The 22,471-nt window shown below is 37.2% G+C and overlaps 1 protein-coding gene across 2 annotated transcripts in view; it reads right to left on the minus strand.

Moving 5' to 3' along the window:
• Window positions 1-22,471, minus strand: part of A1CF (APOBEC1 complementation factor) — a 77,059-nt gene that overhangs the window by 49,626 nt on the left and 4,962 nt on the right. The window contains exon 2 of one of the 2 annotated variants that reach the window (XM_024744839.1): window positions 2,442-2,585. In XM_024744839.1, the coding sequence (XP_024600607.1) occupies window positions 2,442-2,540 (99 nt within the window). In that variant the 5' untranslated portion in view covers window positions 2,541-2,585. Of the gene's footprint in view, window positions 1-2,441; window positions 2,586-22,471 lie in introns of those variants that run through there. The other variant, XM_024744840.1, reaches the window with a different exon arrangement.

The raw sequence follows: 22,471 nt of genomic DNA on the forward strand, positions 1-22,471 counted from the left end.
CCTAAAGTATCTAATGGCAAACAATGGGCTGGCCTCCTGCTTTGATGGTGGTGAGAAGGAGAGCTCATTGCTTTGTATCACGTGCACTTGCAGGTTTTACTGGGTCAGAATGTGTGTTTCCAGGGAACTAGAGTTTGGCCAAATGTAGGAATCAGGGGTCATTTTCCATCTTCTCCAAGAGGGATGCTTGGGGTGTTGAAAAGAGCTCTGCCAAAGGAGACTGAGGCCCAGGGAAGGAGCCTCTAGCTAGAGCAGAGTGTAGCCAGTTGAGAGACCCCTGGCAATGGAATTAAGGAGATCTTTGATGACCCTACAGAGTATCCCAGGAGGTTTACACACCTGCTGGGCCCAGAGCCCAATGCCAAAATCAGTCAAGTAGAAACTTTCCTGTCCCCTCTCCTTTGCTTTCACCCCTTTCTTCTGCTCCAGCTGAGTCAGGAATTCTAGTTAGGAAACTGATGTCGGAAACTATACTTCTGAAAGCATAAAGGAGAAAAAATAGAAATTGCCCTCCACCCTGACATGCTTGGAAAAGGGAAATGGCTTTCACTTTGAATAAAGTTAAGTTTTTATTCTACTGGACAAGACTTATTCATTATTTAGTGGAGGATCTTTTATTAGCTGAAAGTTACCAAAAAAGTCATGAGACTTTCCCTGAATTTCATCTGGGGGGAATGAAAGAACCAGTGCCCAGAATAAAATTAAATGGACAGTTTATATTGTTTTAGGATTATTTCTCATAAAGTTCTGTTTGTTGAGTATACTTATATATTCATAGTTAATAATTTCCTTTTATACATTAGGTTTATGATATTGAGATATTAGAAATAGTGTCACACTAGAAAGGCTTATATATGTTTTCATCATTATATTTCAGATCATTAAAGGTTTGTTTCCAGAAGGGGAGTACACTTATGTATGAATATTGACAAATTGGTTTTCAAAAGGGTTTAAGTGCTTTCCATTACCACTATCTTTGCATGAGTGTTTCAGATACAAAGCAGTTAAAAAGATAAACTGATATAAAACATTTTTGATTTTATAACATTTATGAAACTGCTGACTACAAAAGATAAAAACATTTTTTCAACTAATTGTACCTGAGCAAATGTAAAAAATTATTATTCTAAGTGTATCTGTTTTATAGACTGTAAACGCTATAGCATTTTCTCTATGGATTATGAACTACCCCTTTATGTGGGAAAAGACTGCATAAAAATTTTCAATCAGGCATTAATTTTGAAGCACATTAAATTTGGAGATGAAGACATTTAAAAGTTTAGTAATGATCCTAAAATAGACTTTTATTAAGTATTAAAAACTAATAATACATTAGTATCTCCCTTGACTTAAATGAAACTTTCAGAAGGCTTCTGTGAAATAATACTCTCTGAAATCTTTAAAAAGTCTAAATAAATACTCTTCATTAGGATGAAAAATTAGAAATAACTTTGAGCATTATATTATCTCTAACAAAGCGTGCCATGACTTATAAGATTATCGCAAAATGTACTACATTTAGTTTTCAACTGATCTGACAAAGGAGCATGTAATAAAGGACACTATTGTATATGTTATTATTACCCACTTATGACTTTCGTATTCATAATAGCACAAAGATTTGGTTAAGTTGGGAAAGTATGTGATAAAATATAATAGCTGAACAGTAAAATACTTTGTCTTACTGTAAAAAGAACAACATTTAAAAAAGCAACATTATTTCTTCAAGTAAGATAATTAACTTATATGTCTAAAACTAGTTTGTTTTTCAATATATCATAAGCTCTCTAACAGTTTATCATAAAGACAATAATAATGTACAGACAATTCATAACAACCAGTGATAATGAATAGATAGTTTTAGGATAGTTTTTCTTCTTTCTTTTTCAAAAATGCTGAACATGGAGAGAAATTATTATACATCCTAAACAGATTGAATAGGTATTATGAGAAAGCATCCTGGAATAGCTAGGTTGACCAGATGGTCAGTTCTTGGATCCTTCATCTAGAAGTTGTTTTACATCTGCAGTCAAAAATCTCTCTAGACACTAAGGCAAGTTCCTGGATAGTTTGTTTTCTTCTGGTTCTTGAAGCACCAGCTGGGTTCTCGTTCACTGACAAGCTCTGGGTGGTGAATTCCAGCTGCCTTTTCTTATACTAAACTGGCCTTTCAAAACTGTGATAGTCTTTATGACTGTTAACACTAGTTCTGCTTCCAAATGGCAAGGCAAAATTGAGTTGATAACCCAGAGTAGAAAGAACATCACCTGGAAGATCACCTACAAAACTGAAATGATCCAACTTCCTTCCCCCCTGGAAAGGAATGTCCAACTAAAGAGTTATACGACTGACCGATCACATTTTGCATGTTAGGATCGCTAATATTCCCACCACGCTGAATTCAGTGCTGAGTTTCAGCAGATGGCACAAGAAGTTCCTACCTGGACCAAGCTATATCCTGTGCGCTGGACCAGTGCGCGGAGGGCTGCTTCCTTCTGGGTGCCGCTCAATCCATCCCCGGATTTGTGATTTGATTCCATTGAGAGTGATTATCAGCAAAAAATCAGGTTAATTAGGGTTGCTCACTGAAACCAAATTTAAGATAAATTAAGTAAATTACTATTACCAAGTCCAAACTTGTCCTTTTCATGTAGGACATCTTTAGGAAACATTCTCTATAAATTACTCATTAAGGTTAGAGCAACTAACAGACACCCACAAACCAGGGCAGTTAAATATCCTCATTAAAAAAAGTTTTAAAAAAATGTTCAATTATAGTTGAAATTTAGAAGTCAACACTGAATAATGTCCTTTTCCCACTTAGAATGCAGACCAGTAGTTCTCAGTCCAATTATCTCAGAATGTCACCAAATGCTCAAAAACAAATTCATTCTTGCCAATTAAAAGTATGAGGAATGGTCCTTGCAGATGTGGGAAGAAAGCACCATTACTAAATCAAATTGACGAGGATATGGTATGAAGATCCTGAAAGTTTTAGCTTCATTTATCTATTCTGTCTGTTACCTGAGACATTTATCTACTTATTCTTCAAAGATAAATTTCTAGATCAGAGTGTGCTGGTATCAGATGTACAGAAGTCATCATGCAAACTACTCTGTAATAAAAACGTCACATGGGTTTTAACAAAATAAGAACAATGGATCCTTTTGAATGGTGTTGGAAGGGCCTACTGACACCTGGATCGTATATCACATAGACCACTCAGAAAAGGCATGAAGCCCTTTGTAAAATCTAAGAAATTAGGAAAATTTACATATGCCCATGTTGATCTATGTAGATGTGAATATGAAACTTCAGCATTTCGTTATCTATACTTTCTATCAGGGAACATGGTTTGAACTCCATTCCAAATCTGATGGTTGTTCAAATTCACAGGTTCCCAGCACAAGGACTTGTCCATGGTGAAGGTCCCAGGCTATGATGATGTGAGCCCCTGGAGGCTCCCATGTACAGAGGCGAGTGCATTGACCCACTGGATTAGAGTGGGAGTGACTAAGTGAAGGTTCCGTGCTGGGATTTCTCTCTGCTTGATGCACTCTGCCAACCAAGACAAAGGAAGCTTTTTTTTACACTGATTTGAATCACATGCAAATATAATGTATTTCATTATAGGCCCTTTAAGAACTTTTCTGTTCTATGCATTGGGATTTCCTGTACCACTTTGGTTTTCATGTAAAGGTTCAGGGTAAAGGTACCATTAATAATACAAGGAATGGGTAAACAATTGGGTGACAAAAGTGAAGCCGAGATAATCCGAGTAAAATGCAGCTTCAAAGTATTCTATTATGAAAGTAATAGAATAATATAGCAGAAACTAACACAACATTGTAAAGCAATTATACTCAATTAAAAATAAAGTTCCCAAACAATAGACAAGCATCATCTAGAAAGTAATATTTTCAATATAATTTAGAAAACAAAATTAAAAAAAAAACAACTAGATTCCAGCGAGAATATTCATTAGCTGTTACAGGGATAAAACAATTTCATGTTCTGTATATAAGCATGGCCATTCTTGGCCTAGACTTTTCTCATAATTCTTGCTTGCTTCTGACCCAGATCAATTCAGTTTTCAATCATTCATTCTCTCAAGAAGTATTTAGTTAGTGCTGTCTATATGGCAGCTTCACTCCCTGCCCAGCTTTAGGGCATTGTGTTTTACGGACAGTTGGCTAACTCAGCTAATACACCAGTTTCTGTGTCTGTTACTTTGCAAAAGGCAGTGTTTTGTTTGTTTGAATCTTTTTATCTTGACTAAGACAAATTGGAAAGTATTTTCTGATTATGGTGGTTTGATATATATATGTAGCGATTCAGATTGGACGTGTAGCTTTAGTGACACATTTATAGTGTAAGTACCCCTTCTATGGATACTACAAGGTAGGCATAAAATGAGACCTACATTCAGTTTTTAATCCTAAACTGCTGTGAGTACAGTCATAGAAATCTCTATGAAACAATACAATCCTCTTAAAAGATAAAACTACAAAGGCACTTTGTGCCACTTGCAGCAACATGGGTGGGCCTAGAGATTACCATACTAAGTGAAGTAAGCCAGACAAAGACGAATATGATGTTGTTTATATGTGGAATCTAAAGAAAAAAAAAGATGCAAATGACCTTATATACAAAACAGCAATAGACCCACAGACACAGGAAACAAACTTATGGTTACCAAAGGGTAAAGAAGAGGGAGGGATAACTTAGGAGTTCGGGATTAACATATACACATTATTACATGTAAAATAGATAACCAACAAGGACCTACTATATAGCGCAGGGAGCTATACTCAGTACTTTGTAATAACCTATAAGGGAAAAGAATCTGCATAAGAATATATATATATATATATTCAGTTTTGTATATATATATGTATATATATGTGTGTATGTATGTGTATATATATATATGAATCACTTCACTGATGTACACCTGAAACTAACACTAAGTTGTAAATCAACTATACTTCGATAAAAAATATAAATTAAAAAAAGGAATTTTGAAGATTTACAAAGAAAAACTAGCCTTTAAGACTAATTCTAACTCATGCACTTTTCTCAAATGTTACTAAAATTGCCTTTTCATCAGGATACTCTCAAATGCTCCCACAGTGCTGGATTTAACCTGTAAGAGCAGTGAGGCCATGGATGGACTGGGGTCTGATGAGGTTAGTCTTGCATGTCTTAACCGAGGTTGGAAGGCAAAGTCTGTTGTCTTCTCGCCAAGTTGTAGGTTTGCTCTTTGCTGAACTTCATCTTCTCCATCAAGAGATAGCAATTCATGGTGAGACAAGTTTTATTTGTAAAACCTGCCTTTAGTTTTGGTTAATTATTAATAAAGGTGATTAAAAATATTTTGACATCAGAATGGTCTTTTGATCACACATAGGTTCACTCTGACATTGAGAAAATCTGTATAATATCTCAACATAGAATCAAGTCATTGGAAATCAGGACATAGAAACAAAATTCAGAATTTGCCTTAAGAGACACTTGATCTTCAATGTTTATTTCTCAGAAACAACCCCCTCTTTCAACATTGACTTAATCTAAGGAGTGAACTCGAATCCAAGATAAATATTTTCTTAAGCAAGTCAAACTTTTGTTTAAAAATTTGGTCAAATTTGAAAGAAACGTTTTGCAATACAGTTTCTAATTTAACACCTTGCAGATTCTTCAGATCTGAGCTACTGCATTTTGAAGAGTAGCTCCCAGTGTAATTTATTGAGGCAATAGAATTCAAAACCTATATATAGCAGGCAAGACCATTGGAGCTAAAGGAAAGCACTCATAAACATGTATTACTTATTCATTCAAAACTTGTTTACTGGGTACCTACCATCATCCGAGAATTTTTGAGACACTGAGAATCAGGGAGCAAAACAAACCCCTCTCCCCGCAAAATCTCATGGAGTTTTATAGTGGTTGTGAGAGACGGTAAACAAGATAAATGAGCAAAATATACACTGTGCTTATGTTAATTTCTGAGGAGAAAAAAATAAAGAATGGAAGAGCAATATGAAGTATATGTGTTGGGAGGAGGATGGAATTTTAGATAGTGTGGTCCTGATACAGTGAATTTGGAAAGGAACGTGGGTGAAATGAGGGATGTATTTGGGGGAGAGCATTCCAAGAAGTTGGAGGGCCCTGAGGTGGGAGCTTGTCGATGAAACAGTGGCCTATGTGGAGAGGATGGAGCTGAGTGAATGAGAGAAGTGGGAACTGGGGTCAGGGAGATAATGGCAGACCAGGTCATGAAGGATCTTGTAGGTCACGGTAAGGACCTTGGCTTTTGCCCTGAGATGTGAAGATTTTACTTATGTTTAACAGACTCACTCTAACCGTCGAGAAAACACTGAAGGGAGTCAGGCAGCGTTGGGGCTAAGGTGAGGCAAGGGAGGTCAGGCAGTCACTCTGATCCTGTTTTTATTTAAATTTTGCCATTTTGTTCATCATGGATTTGTTTTTCCATTGATTTTTATTTTTTTTAATTGCATTAAAATATCATTTGTCTTAATTACTGAGTTTTTTGATGGCTCTTACATTTTGCATTTGAGGCAGTGCCTCACTTGCCTTGCTCTGGTTAGAGGGGTCGAGGGGAGAAGCAGGGAGACCAGTTAGAAACACTGCGACATCCGGGTACAAGAGAATAGTGGCTTGGATTAGAGTGGTGACAGTGAGCGTGCTAAAAATTGATCGAATCTTGGAATAGATTTTACAGGTGAGTTGGATGCCTCGTGAGAGAGAAAAACGAGGAGTTGAGGATGACATCGTTTCTTGGCCTGGGCAACTAGAGGAATGGAGTTGCCAGCTTACTGAGATGAGGAATAACGAGTCTGTGGAAGAAGAGCAGGAGCTCAGGTGGAGACACATTGATTTCGAGATGCCCATTAGGCAGCCACGGGAAGAGGTTCAGTGCACAGTTAGATATCTGAGTCAGGATGTTATGGGAGATTTACAGACAGGAGATATCGATTTGGCAGCTCTCTGTGTAGAGATGATGATTAAGCTGTGAAATTGGATGAAATCAGTAGGGACGGAGTATAGAAAATAGGTCCTACTTTGGGGTACTCTAACTTTTGGAAGTTGGAGGGACGAGGAGGAATCAGCAAAGGGGAATGAGAGGAAGCAGCCGGGTAGGTAGAAGGTAAGCCAAATGAGAGAGGTGGATTGGAAGCCAAGAAAAAGAAAAGGATTTTGAGATCAAGTGCGTGGTCAGGTGTGCCAAGACCTGCTAAGTCAAGGAAGATAAAGCCTGAATAGGGATGCGGACCCTAGAGCTAGACCTCCTGAGTTCAAATCCTCATTCTGCCTCTTACTCTGCGCCCTGGAAAAGTTCCTTAACCTCTTGGTAACTCAATATCTTTAACTGAGGAAGCAGTAACATTTCTCTGGGGGTATTGTATTACATGAGTAAATAGGTTGGAAGGGCTTTGGAAGAATTCCTGGAATGTAGTGAGTGCTAGACTATTGTTAGGCATAGATAAGTAAAATATAAAAGCAGAAAGGGAGAGGCAATCACCCCAACTTCTCAGAGATTGTGCAGTAAGAAATTCCAGAGGTTCATGGAACAGCATGGTTATCTAGATGAGAATGGATGAGGGAAGAAAGGGGCAAAGAAAGTTGGTTGGAGAAAGAATACAGGCAATATTATAGGAAAGAATCATGGACTCCTCTCCCCCCAGCATCAGTTTGCTCATTTGTGAATTGGGGTAACAGGCAGGCTGTGACATTGCTGTTGTGAAGATGAAATGAGAACATACCTGTCAAGTGTTTAGTTAGGTCCGGCATACAGCAAGTACTCCCACCTGACTTACTGCTAATCACTCATGTTGGAGGGGAGGAATAGCAAAGAGATTGTAGAAAGGACCTGCTGGACATGACAGCACTTCCTTGTGTAACTTCCTTTCCTTCTCCTCCTTCCTTATTCATTCTGAAAATGAGTGAGGGAGGAGCTAATAATGCAAAAAATGAGAGGTCTCTTCCAGCTCTGCCAGCTTCCACTAATCTGCCCTCAGTGTCTCCCATCCTCTTTTTTCTCAGCAAAGTAATACTTTGTTCAACTGTGTACTCGCCACCAAACCTGCTGTATAAAAATGCTCCCCTCTTTTGTTCCTCTGCTTCCATTCAGTGGAAATTGAGTCTCAGTTTCCTAACATTTAAAATTTAGGATAATATTAGCTCCTGTTTCATTGGGTTGTTTTTAAGGATTAAGTATTTTGAATGTATTCTTACTTAAAGTGGATCCTGATGATTACTAACTGCCCAGGAAGTGTTAGCTGTTTTATTATTTAATTATTATTATTATTAATCTCTAATTCCAAGGGGTAGAATTGCAAAACCACTTGCTGGGAGGATAAAGTCAAGTCCTTAGCATGATACCTCATCTCTTCAGGACTAGCTCCCAGACTCCACTTCCAGTGTCACTCACATACCCTGCCACTGGGAGGTCCCGTGTTTTCTTATACTTCTGGGCTCTCTGCTTCAAATGCCCTTTCCTTCTCTTCTCTTCCCTTCTGTTATCTACAATTCTCTTCTCACATTGGTCTCACTGCACTGACCCTGTTGATCCTGCCAGACTTGATTGAAATATTATCTGCTCTGTGATGCTTCCTTTGATCCTATCTATGGGTAATGTTAGGTGCTACTTCCTTAATGCTCTCAAGAAAGCTTGTGCATCCCTCGGTTGTTGCAGACGGTACTATAATTATTATAGTTTAGTTATTACCTAACTAAACTGTGAATGTCCTGCATGTACGGACTATGTTGTACTCATCTTTACCCGAGAGTTTTAGCCTGACATTATGCTAAGTGCTCAGTAAATACTTATGGAACAACCCAAAGATTTTGGATCAGCATTTTATAAATGATAGTGACTTGCACTGGATCAGAAGTAAAATTAGTCTGCGGCTAATTTCCTAACACTTATTATTATGCTTGTTCCAGTCGCTTCCTGAAAGTTCTATCCTAGAATGAATTTGCTCTGTGTGAGAAATTGATTTGCATGGTTTCTCTGCATTTTTGAATGTGTCATTGTATTTGGGAGGGTAAAATTTTGTAAGAATAAAATTTGAGTGCAAAGTGATTCAAAAATAGAGTTGATGTTTGGATTCACTTTTCTTCTCAATGCCTTTCTGGTGTAGTATTTGCAATGTTAGTGCCTATTTGATGAAGATAAAAAGAACCTAGAAGTTATTGGGGGTTCAAGATTTCTGCCTTCCTTAAAATCTCAGGTGGACTGGAGTGAACAGCTCACCTCATCGCTTCGCTGATACCGATCAGTAGCAATTTCCAGAATTCACTGTTGGGCAAGATCAGAGCTGCTGTTCCTGACCCTTGACCCTGATGTCCTCCAGTGCCAGTGTGTCCTGGCTCAGGGAAGGTGGCAGGGAACAAAATAAGAAGGAAGCTGGAGGAGAGCAGCAGGTAGGGTGGTAGATTATGACTTTTCCGAATCTAGAGCTGTCAGGAAGATACTGTATGCTGCTCTTAAATTATAACCCTAATCTATAAAGAAGAAAAGCATACATAAAAATTGGGCTCACATAGAGAAGCAAGTTGTGGAAGGAAAAATATGATAATATGAGAGAATTTTGGGTGATATTTGTTTTCTAGGTTTGCCTGAAGTTATGGCAAAGTGGGAAGATATTAATGCCCTGGTGGAACATAAGTTGGCAGCTAGGGAAACAGAGAAAGTGGGAAAACAAGTTTTTTGTTTGTTTGCTTTTAAAGTCTCTCAAAATAGTAAATTGGGCAAGACATGAGACAAAGGTAAGAGAAGTACACGATGGAAAAGCACACTTAAAGAGTGAAGAAAGGATGACTTAGAAAAGCAAAAGCTGAAATGGTAGCTGTGAATGATAGGCAGAGAAGAACAAAAAGGAGATGAAGGATAAAGGCAGGCAACTAAAGTTAGAAGGTTTCTTGGTAAAAAACTAAATGAAGTAATTATCCTCAACTTTAACAAAAAGGTCAATAAATGTTTAATATCTTAAAATGTTTAATATATTACAGGCATACAATGCCAGCCATTGTACTAACAATTTAGAGTTAGGAAATGGAGTAGTTTTGTTAATATTATCATTTCTATCTTATTTGGTTTTTTTCCAAAGAGGACGGATAAGGAAATTGAATGGGAAGTAAGCCTATTTCTGACTTGGTAAACAGAGGAGAGGTGTCCTTTGTGATTGCAGAGGGCCTGTACTAGCAATGTGCCGGGTGCATTTCAAATTGATGGTAGCTTCACTTGCCTTCCGGACCTCTCCAAACCCAATCCAGTCTTTCCCCAGTGTCTTATTGTATACAGATATTGCATGATGTAGGCTGGACATAACTCTTAATGCAACATGCAAGTTGTACAAGTGATTTTATCACGAATTTCAGCCTTCTAGTATCTCCTGGGAATTTTACACCGAAGGAGTTCCAAATTGTGTTGAAATGGTTTGTGAAGGATTTATGACCAAAGTTTACACATTTGCCTAATGAGGCTAAGTAAAAATTACTTTGTGTTACTTGATAAAAAATGTAAATTAGCTCTAATATTCTCTTTGGAAAAATGTTTACAATCAGTCTTAAGCTCATTTTGGAAGTGAATTAATGTTATAGCTGTTTATTTGGCCATGCATCATGAACCATGCTTGACATACAGAAGATACCCAGTAAACATTCCTTCTTTGTTCCTTATCTGCTGCTTTGGTTGACTTTTTAACCACCATCTATGGCTCTCTGAGTGGTTATTCTCCTTTCTAGAAACTGTCTGGGGTGAAGAAAAGTGCAGTTTTGAATGTATTATCTTGATTTCTTTCATATTGTTTTAATAATCCAGTTATTTCATTTGTTTTCATTTCTCAGTAGGAAACATCTTTAAAGTCCTCAGTGTGTGTGTGTGTGTGTGTGTGGTGTCTCATAGAGCATGTTAATTTTGTAATAAAAATTAGACACAATCTAAATATCCGATGATGAAATATATTAATAAGCAGTGGTACTGTACAGCTAATAAAACTGATGTTCTAGTAGAACATGTTATTTAAGCAGATATTTGTAAAATATAATCAAGTAAAAAAAGGCAGATTACAAAACAATGTATAGTCTGATTTCATTTGTGTTAAGTTTTTTTTTTTTTTTTTTTTTTTTTTTGGGGAACCAGGGAAGCCCCTGTGTTAAGTTTTATATTCATCAGAGTGATTATAAAAGGCTAACTCGTTCTATCTTCTTTGTGCATTAAAAAATTATTTTTATCATTCTTGCTATTTTTAGCTGTCTGTAATATGCAGCTCTTACTCTAGTTTTTAAAAGTTAAATTATATTAACAAATGAATGTCAGTGTAAGCAAGTCATCAAAAACTATGAGATGTGGTCAAGATTAAATTCTTAGGAAACTGTTTCTCTTCAGCATTTTTCTAATAAGCGATAATCATTTGACTAAGGAGGCTAGGAAAAAGCAAAAGAGACTAAAAGAAATCAGAAGGAATTAAAGATAAAAGTAAATTAATAAAACACAAAAATCTGTAGACTTGAAAAATACATGTAAGAGCTGATTGAAGAGATGGGTAAATTAGCACACCTCTGGCAATCTTGACAAGGTAAAAAGAAGAAAGCCTATTTTAAAAACAAAGGGAAAATGAATATAACCACATGTCAAGAGACTTTTAAAGACTATGTTTTTATCAATAAATTGAAAAATTAGATGCAGTAACCAATTACCTAGAAAACTGTGAATTTTCAAAATTGCTTCAAGGGTAAGTAAAAAATTTGCATATACCAATAACTGTAAACTGTATTGAAAAAATTCATTGTATTCCTCCCAAATAACACATGGTCCAAATGGCTTTATTAGGCAAGTTTTATAAACTTTAAGTTTTCTTAAATGAGTTTTACAGACTCATTTAAGAAATATATTTTTTATTATAGAAAGCTTTTGAAGCATAGAATAATAACAAAAAACTTATGAAATTATTGACAAAGTTAGCATATCTCTGATACAAAGCCAGACAAATATATCACAAAACAGAAGACTATAGATCAGTATCACAAATATAGATATGAACTGCATACAGCAAAATATCAAAAGACTAATATACAATAAACACGATGGGTTTACTACAAGACTATAAAGATTATTCAACATCAGGGATTCTATTAGTTTAATTCACTTCATTGATGAAGAAGAAAAAAACATCATCATCCCAGTAAATGTAAATTCAACACCCACTAGTGGTTTAAAAAAAGAAACTCTTAGTAAGTTAGCAATACAATAGTAATTCTTAAATTGATACAGTATCTATCAGAGACATGTAGCAAACATCACACCAAATAGTGAAACACTGCAATCATTCATTCTCAGTCAAAAGAAGTAAATCAACTATATAAAACTATTAGAACTAATAAAAGAATACTACGAGGACACTTATAAAAATGTTCCGTATTTAAGCAGAAAAAAATGAAATGAGAATCTGAACAATATAAACAAAATATATAAAATAACAAACAATGTGAAATATCCAAAATCTATATGAAGAAAATGATAAAATTCTACTGGAAGATCTAAAAGCCTGGGTAAATAGAGGTCTTATTATTATAAAGATTAATTCTTCCAAAATTATTAATCTAGTGCAATACCAATTTAATTTCCAATTAAATTATTTTGAAATTTGACAAACTGATTCTGAAGTTCATCTGGCAGGGAAAACGGCAATACATATCACAACATGCATTGAAAGTGTAGAGTTGTTTGGAACTAGCCTAATCAAAAGTTAAAATTAAAACAGGCAGTGGTGATCATTTGGTAATATATAGAAATATGGAATTACTATGTTGTGTACATGGAATTAACATAGTGTTGTAGATGAATTATACTTTAATAAAAATAAATATAATAGGCACAGGAATAGACAAATAGATTAATGGAATGGAAAAAAGTCTAGACCCATAATTGTGTTTATATTGGAACTGCCAATAGGTGCAATCATAGGGAGATCATAGAAAATTTGAGAAGAAAGATAAAGTTGGCATACCATCTCACAACACATACCAAAATTCTAAGTGAATTAAAGAAATAACCTTTCAACAACATTGTATAACTGCTAGAAGAAAATATGGGAGGACATTTTTATAATCTTGTAATGCAGGAAGTCTTCCTAACCAAGCATACCAAAAGCCAGGATTGAAAAGACTAACAGATGTGACTACATAAAAATTACAAATATCTGTAATGACAACATAAAGTTAAAAGGAAGCCACAGACTAGAAGAAAATGATTGCTACTTACATAATATACAGAGAATTAATATCTGCAATATACAAAGAGTACTTTAAAATCAATAGTAAAGGGGCTCAGAAGTCAGTGGACAAAGAGCAAAGGACATAAGCAGTAAATTCACAGAAAAAAATAGTTTATAAACTTATTTAAATATGGTCATTTAGTGGTCAGAAAAAAACAAAAATTAAACCAAGATACTTGGTTTTGCCTGTTATGGGGCAATATTAGAACAGATTTCAAATAATACAAACAATAAACATAGCTGACATTAACTGAATGATTACTATTGGCTATGTTCTAAAAATGTAAAATGTAATTCATTTAATCCTTATAAAAACTTAATGGGGTAGGTATTGTCATTCCTCTGATATAGGTAATAAACCAAGTTAGAGAAATTAATGAGCCCAAGGTTACTTAGGTAATAAGTGACACAACTGTGATTTGAATCTAAGTAGCTGTCTACCTGTCTCTAAGTAGCTGTCTACCTGTTTCTTACTCCCTTCCATTCTTTAATCCTGTACTTTGTTCTCTCTCCTGCTCCTTTGGTGACACCCCTGGGTAAAAAAGTTGCTGATTCTATCTGGAAGGTACACCATGTTTTTAAGACAAGTTATTAACAGTTGTAGAGAAGCAATGCTGACAGACAAACTTTCTAAATGCTATTTTTTCAAAGATGTAAAAAGCTGATATTTTGATTACTGTTTGTTGATGTTTAAATCCATATACCATCTTACTTGGAGTCATTCCAAGTCCTAAATAGAGTAACTTAAAATAGCACATCCTAAGATACTGGGGAAATTGTACCACAGTAAAAATATCTATAGACAAAAATAAAACTATACCAGAGAAGAAAATACTATTGGGGCTACCAACTTAGAATTTATCAGAGAAAAAGAACAAGCAGAGGTATAATAGACAAATGATTGGATTGCAATATTTATACATTTCTTTGTGTATATAATTACACCTGTACTAAATCAGGGCATTATGAACATTCAGGGGATGAGAAGACATGACTTCCCAACATTTTTAAAAAAATAATTAAAAATCAGGAGTCACACACAATCTCTTTTGAAAAGAAAATGTTACCCAAACTCTTGGGAAAGTTAAGCACATTCATCTGGCCCACAGATCATCATTACTGCAAAACAATCCTGACATCTGGAAATCCTTCTTGTTTTGAGAAACAAGTGATTTCAAATGGTCAGAAGTTTTTATTTTCATTTAAAAAATCTGTTTAACATTGCATAATTTATGGTCCAGTGGAAACACCTCCTGCTCTTTAACATATTCCCATTAAGTAGATATTACAGAGGTGTATTTTATTGGCTTCAAAAGACATTTCACCATTTATTTGCTTCAAATCCCCTTTAAATATCAACAAAGAGCCTTTAAATCCCTGGAATTTAGCTTGAAACTATAAATTACACAAGGAAAGACAGGAGAGGAAGTGTTAACCTATGCATGTCTTGTCAAAATAGGACTTCAAGATTTAACTGCAGGTGTTTCTAAATTTTAGCAGAAACTATGGAGAAAGAACAGACTCCCAACCTGGCCTCATGTTATAATCACCTGTACTTGGGCATCACCCTTACCACCCCTAGAGGTGGCATCACCCTTACCACCCCTAGAGGTGGTATCTCCCTTACCACCTCTTGGGCATCACCCTTACCACCCCAACTGGTCTGGAGTGGAGCCCAGGAAATTGTATGGTTTAAAACCTCCTCAGGTGATAAAACGCAGCTGAGGTTAGAACTTCTGAACCTATGCATGTTAAAAATCAGTCTTTGCACGTTAAATGTCAAACAAAATGAAATATGGAGAGTAATTTATTCCACCTGCCAAATAGTTGGGACAGACACATCTTAAAAAATTACTAAAAAAAAAGAAAAAGTCTATAAAAGAAAGACTAGATTACAGGAGAAAGAATAATTCAAAATTGTCTCTAATAATTGTCCTGTCTACTGTTCATCACTTAATGAATAGATGTTTTCATAATTGCCGGTATTTACAAATAATGCCCTTGAAATACCAAAAAAATCACATTCTTCCTAGATTCTTGCCTAAGTGATTCATAATCAACTCCATTTCCATGAGGACCAACCGATAAGGTATTCATATTACCACTGTATGCATAAAACTCTATGTCGTGGCTCTATATATGGAGAGGAAACAAAAGCTGTGAGGTAGAGAAAGGATAGAGAGTAGAAAGTAAGGATGGCTTTTAGAAGAGAGAGGAGCAGATGTAGGAAGTAGTTGAGTCAAGTTAACAGTGAAGCACCTTAGCAGATCCATGAATACCTACAGCTGAGGTCCTTATAGCCTCTTTATCCAGAACTACCTCCAGCACAGGCTCCTCATGAAGTCTGGATCTTGACATTTTCCTGCTCCTGTACATATGTATCCTTACTTGTTGCTCTTCTTACTCCTATCCTCATCCTCCACCCTCTCTTCCATTACTAGACTTAACTCAGCCAAAGTAGAATGAAACTTCACTGCTTACTACCCCTAGTTACTGCCTACCCCTGCAAGATCAGTCTCCCTAAAATGTCCCTTCTAATATTCTTCATTGGTCTCATAATTAACTATAAAGAAACAGTCCAACCCCTTAGCCTGGCGTCCAGTATCCACCATGATCTGGTCCTAACTCTACTTTTCTATCTCTCAATCCAAGTCTAGAGCTATTCTGCGCTCAAGCCCATCAGGTCTCCCAGATACACCAGTTACGTCTTACTTCTTAGGTTCCTTTGTTCTTGTTTCCCATTTTCCATGTGCCTAGAGTCCCCATTCTTGTTTTCACACTCTCCCTGGCTGAGATGAGTTTATGCCTGCACCATCAGGTTGTGTGTGGTTGTACATATGTAGGAATGCACAAGCACATGTGTGGCTATGAATGTGTATGTATACATAAGGGTGAATAAACTCCTGGTGGCCAGTGTTGACAGCACAACATCACACAAGAAGTTTCCTTTTGTAGCTGGTTCTGACACCACCACTCCCTTACAAATCCTCCAGCTTCTGCTCAACTTGGATAAGAATATCAGAAACTCTGAACCAGAGATCCTCATAAGTGACCTGTACTTGACAACATTGAATATTGAGAGATGAATAGCAGTTTTTTTAATCCAAAAAAGATTTTGGAAAATTTTAACAGCAGATGGAAACTGTGCATGTGTTGGATGAAGGAGGGGGTAATGGAGAAGGAATGGACATCCTTAAGACCAGACAACATGAGGTGCTTTCTATTCCCTTAAGGTTATACTGTGATGGTTAATCTTATGTATCAACTTGACTGGGTCACAGAGTGCCCAGACATTTGGCCAAGCATTATTCTGGGTGTGTCTTTGAGGGTATTTCTGAATGATATGAATGTTTGAATTGATAGACTGAGTAAAGCAGATTGCTCTTCCTAATGTGGGTGGGCCTCACCTAATCAACTGAAGGTCTGAATAGAATAAAAAGGCTAAATAAGAGAAAACACCCAGTTTATTACAAAAAAAAAAAAAAAGAGAGGGAGAACTCTGCCCTGCCTGAGTGCTTGAGCTAGGACATCAGTCTCTTCCTGCATTCAGAGTTGAACTGAAACATTGGCTTTTCTTGGGAAGCCTTCTGGCTTTCAGACAAGAACTACATGTTGGCTCTCCTGGGTCTCCAGATTGCCAACTGCAGATCTTGGGACTTGTCAGCCTCCATAATCAGATGAGCCAATTCCTTATAATAAACCTCTTTATCTATTGATAGATAAATAGATTTATATGTATCTTACAGATACAAGAACAATGACAACACTAAAACCATGTAGGTATATGTATTAGCCAGTTAGGATTCCAATTGGAATATTGGTTCTGTTTATCTGGAGAACCATGGCTAATACGTATACATACATGGTTTTGGTGTTGTCATTGTTCTAGCACATGTAAGATCAGGGTACAGGTGGCTATTGTGTTATCTTCTCTCAATAATAATGCCCAACTCTGACCCCATGCCTGACTTTCTTAAAGATCCCTGGGAAAGAAAACTGGCAGAGTTTAGAAATTCTAGAATCGTATAACCAAACAAGAAGAGTAGAATTTCTTTGCATGTATGTTGAATTTCTAAGTTGACTTACAAATTGGTATGGTGGTAATCACAGCATACAATGTAGATATCCTTCAGCTTAAAAGCAGATGTTTATCCAATAGTCCTGGGACCAATTATTTGTGTGGCTGATTACAGAGACCTGATGAGCTAGTGAGGTCTGGTGTTATCATGTCTCTTTTTATTCTCGTTGAGATTGTCCTTTTGAACTTAGTTCCTGCATCTGGTTTCTTCAGACCAATTTGGAAAAATTAAGTTGAAAACTCAATGTTCACCAAGGCTGCCAATCACTGACTAATGGAATACATTCAATCCTGGAGTGAAGCTTACAAATTCCAACGATCTAAAGCTCTGTAGTACAATGGCCCTGAGGCAATCTGACTCTTTCAATAAAGGACAGCCTTAAGTTTCCCTTAAAAAAAAATTATATGGATATTCTATAACTAGGTCACTGAGTAAGGGTGACTTGCCATCTGATATACCTTGATAAGAGATGTAGCAAATGGCTCTGCTCGGTGTTTTCTTTTTCTAAAAAATGTACCGTTTTTTCTTTTGGCTGTGTTGGGTTTTCGTTGCTACACACAGGCTTTCTCTAGATGCAACGAGCAGGGGCTACTCTTCGTTGCGGTGCACGTGCTTCTCATTGCGGTGGCTTCTCTTGTTGCGCAGCACGGGCTCTAGGCATGCAGGCTTCAGTGGTTGTGGCCCGGGGGCTCAGTAGTTGGTGCTCGCGGGCTCTGAAGCACAGGCTCAGCAGTTGTGGTGCATGGGCTTTGTTGCTTCGTGGCATGTGGGATCTTCCCGGACCAGGTACGAACCCGTGTCCCCTCCACTGGCAGGAGGCTTCTTGACCACTGCACCACCAGGGAAGTCCCTCGGTGTTTTATGAATTGCCTGCAATTGTAATTCTCACAGAGTGGCAGGTGACAGTTTCCCGTAGTAAGAATTTCAGGGCGCTGACTTGCCCACAGTTGTATCTCACCGGGATGAGTAGCACAGGGCTCTGGCCATGTGTTCTTCATGTCCTCTACTTAGCTAGTCAAACCCAAGCTGACCAATTTGCAGCATCCATCTCTCATCCCCGATCGCAGACTGCCCTCCAAAGATTCAGGCTTCTGAAAGAAATCCAGATCCTCTTCTCCCTGCTCTTTGTCAGCAACCCCCAATTCTGCCCTGGCCTCACATCTAGTCTTCCCCAGCCCTCCCAGCGTTACAACCATATGGCTGCTCCCAACCTGATGCGCTTAGAAAAAGTGAAAGATTAAAGACCAGATTGTGCAAAGCTTGATGAATGAATAATTTGAAGTGTTTGTTTCCACGATTCAGGTTTTTTTTCCACTGAAAAGCCAGAAACTTCCAAGACTCAGTGTCAGAAAATAAAGGGAGGGGGCAAGAAAAACAGTCTGTACCGCCTGAAACATCTATGAAATTTACTCATACAAATTCCCGGAAGTCTGACCACACATACAACTACTTAGATTTATAGTTCTACCTCTCAAAATTGGGCAATTTGCTTCAAGGACAAGAGTCAGCTAGACAACATTTGAAGATGAAAGAAAAGATCCTAGTGTATGTCAATGGTTAAATTGTGTCAATGCAGTATTTTTTGGTTGCAAAAATAAAATCAGCTCAAATGTATATATAAACAAAAGAATACATTTCAATCACAGTGAAAAAAAAAGATTATATAAATTCTGATTTTATGCTAACTTACATGCGTTGGTATAAACTGCCCTTATTAAATCCTTGCCTCCTTATTTCTAGTCAGCCACTGAGTTCTGATACTTTGCTTTCTTTTGAATTCCCACTGCCATTAATTATCATCTCTGCAGCCATCATTTAATACCTAGATCATCACTGTAATTCAGCCTCTAGTCTTTTCTAACTCTAATGTCATCTGTACAACACTGGTTGATTTTCTTAAATATCCATTTTATATTACTCTTCAACTAAGATAATTCCAATGGCCTCATATAACTCTATGAACTAATGTCAATTTTTCTATCTTATTACCAAACTTCTCCAATGTTGTACTTCATATTAATTTCCAGTGAATACATTCCCTCTACTCAGGCCAGTTTGAAGGATGGCTAGGAGTTAGGAGAAGGGAGAAGAAAGGGACTCTAGGGGACAGAGGTGTAAGTGAAAATAATATGGATGGTTGAGAAGCTGAGTATGATTAGAATGTTGAATTCAAGTTGGGAGGGGGTTTCTCGAGGGAGGGAGCGAGAGTGACAGAAGATAAAGCTGGTAAGGTAGGCAAGAATTAAATCAATATTGGCATGATAGAGCGTTCGCGTTGTATTATGAAGTCACTGGGAACGGCATGGAAGCATTCTAGGACCCTGTGTACTTTAGAAAGATAACTCGTGAGTTTTGTTGAGAGCAGCTTAAAGGCAGAAAGATTAGTTTAGAGACAGATGGAAAAGAAAAAGGAGGACAGAACATCCTACATTCGTTCCTCATTCATTCATTGAGGAATGAAGGTAGGATAAAGAGAGGGAGGGCCATACACTCACCAAGGACATAACACTCATCTTCTTAGCCCTTAGCCTCGTGTTAGTTGGCATTTCATACATATTTGCTAAGCAGAATGGACATTTTATATCCTCTGACTACTCTAGACTTTGTCCTCTTTTTCCTCATTTTCTAGTTTCACCACAGGATATTAGAATACACAATATTTTGCACTGTGTTGTTCATTATTGGTTCACAAGTCTAAGGGTGTCATAGTCAATAATGAACAAAAAACCATGGAATCACGAAGTCATACTGACGTAGGTTCAAATATTGAGTTCCATCCTTTAAGAACTTTGCAAACTTGGGTTAAGTTATTTATAACTGGCTTCCAGTTTCTTCATTTCAAAATTGGAGATAATGATGCCTGCCTTATAGGGTTGTTATAGTGATTCAAAGTGATTGGATAAGTGCACAGCATGGAGCTTGGTACATGACACTCACTAATGTTTTTCTTTATCTCTTCTACCTCTTCGCCTTCTGTCCCCAATTAGGTGGCTATTTTATTCAATAAAGAGTACTGTGCCTTTGAATACTTTGATTTTTTTTTTTTTTTTTTTTTTTTTTTTTTTTTTTATTTTTTTTTTTTTTTTTGGTCATAACAGTGAAAATAACAGAGCCTGAGAAGTTTGTACTCTGGGGTGATTTCAGACCAGATTTCTGGTCTGCTTCTCTTGCTAATTACCCATGTTCCTTTAAATCACTCTATACTGACTGAATTAGGAGGCCCTGCCTATGATAGAGAACATCTCTGCCTTGGGAAAACTGCAACAGAGTCGGGAGAAATTGTTCCCAATTTGCACAGCAAGCCAGTCGTGGGGATAGTTAATTTCTAAGCCACTGACTTCCAGGCTAAAATACATTTTCTACATGTTGACCTCGTAGCCTCTCTCTCTTCTAACCGTTTTCCTCCAGTAAAGCATTGTGAAATCAACACAGAAATGAGATGAGAATTACAGCTGCAGTAGGTGAGGTTTATGTACACTTACTTGGTAATGTTCTAAGATCTTCATGTGTAATTTCTGATCTAATCTCAAAGCAACCTTGATTTTACAGCAGAGGAAATAGGCACAGAGAAGTTACCTTGCTGAAGGTCACATGGCTAGTAAGTGGTGAAACTAGGATTTGAGCCCAGGCATTCTGGGTCCAGAGCCTTCTGCTCTAACATTGCATTCATCTCCCTCTTGGCCATTCCAGCACCATGAATCAGCTTTGTTTCATTGGAATTTGGGGAATACTTTGAAATACTGAATTATTATTATTGGAAGTAATAACCTGAATTATTATTATTATAGTAAATATTTGCTCTTATGGCTTATTTTGAAAGGCAAATAAGAATAAGAGTTTCTAGACATTGTAATTTTTTCTCTTATCTTTATTACCCTCTGGGACCACATAATGGCATTCCCTGATTGATTCCAATTTAAGTAATGCAGTTGTATTAAGTAACTTATGAAATGAGAGACACGTGGAGGAATTAGTACCTGCTAAGTGTGATGCTCAAATGACTTTAATAATAAGTCAAAATTATTTAATAAGTAAATTCTTTCTCAAAAATCAGGCCAACACCTGCCATTCAAATACCTTCTATTATCCTCTGGTTACCCATGACACTTTCACCCTGGGCCATCTCTCCTCTACGTCTTCTCTTCCCCACCATCAAAACTTACCTATCCTAAGTGCCATTTCCATAAGGCTTTACGAGACTAGTGAATATGCTAAGTGATTTTAGGCTACAGTGTTCCTGTATGTCAACACCTCAAAGCGCCTTGATCACTCCCACTCTGTATTCCAACTAATTTGTATTTTAAAAAGGAACTTCTGGAAACATACTCTTTTTATCCTAAATGAAGAACTCTATTGAGGCTGGTGGAGCTGCTATTTGGGTGCATCTGGGTTTCAATTTAAAGTTCCAAATTAGGTCAGTTTAAATATGGGATTCCCTTAGCATTCAGAGACCTAGCAACCCAATTATCCTTTCCCTGGGGAGAAGGGTGTGTCCTCCAGGTGGGAGGTGCTATGTCCTTTTCAGACACTAACAGAATTCGAGTGTAAGGCAGCCAAGTCATTCAGGACAATTACTTTGTATTTTCAGAGGTGACTCCACTGTGTTCCTGGCCTGTGCCTGCGCATGTTTCCTCTGTGACCTGGGCCTGGCAGTCTCTCTGTTCACAAGAGAGGTCTCCTTTAACTGCGTCTCGGACTGTGTCAGTCCCTGAATCTGAACATAACCTGGAGAGTGGCACTCAGAGTGAAGGGAATATTTCCTCATAATCGTGGAGGTCCTATTAATCTCTGTCTCAGAGTTTGCATAGAGAATCAGGATGAATTAGAAATGCTGTCCTGTGGGAGGTGGTATAATGGAAAGGACCTGCCTGAGGGGTGGAGTCCTGAACATGGGTTCTTACCCTGATAAAAAGTGTCTTTTATCCTTGGGGCACTCATATAGCTTTTTCTCTGTCAAAGGACCTCAACGTTTCCTTTTAACTCCAAAACTCAGCGCTTCTCAGTGTTCCATTTCTACTCTGTTTGCAGGGTCTATGTGCCAGACTCCTGGAGTTCACTCTTGTTTCTACCACTGATTAACTGTGTGATCTT

Source organism: Neophocaena asiaeorientalis, unplaced genomic scaffold (genome assembly GCF_003031525.2).
Source record: "Neophocaena asiaeorientalis asiaeorientalis breed wild unplaced genomic scaffold, Neophocaena_asiaeorientalis_V1.1 scaffold131, whole genome shotgun sequence".
NCBI lineage: Eukaryota > Metazoa > Chordata > Mammalia > Artiodactyla > Phocoenidae > Neophocaena > Neophocaena asiaeorientalis.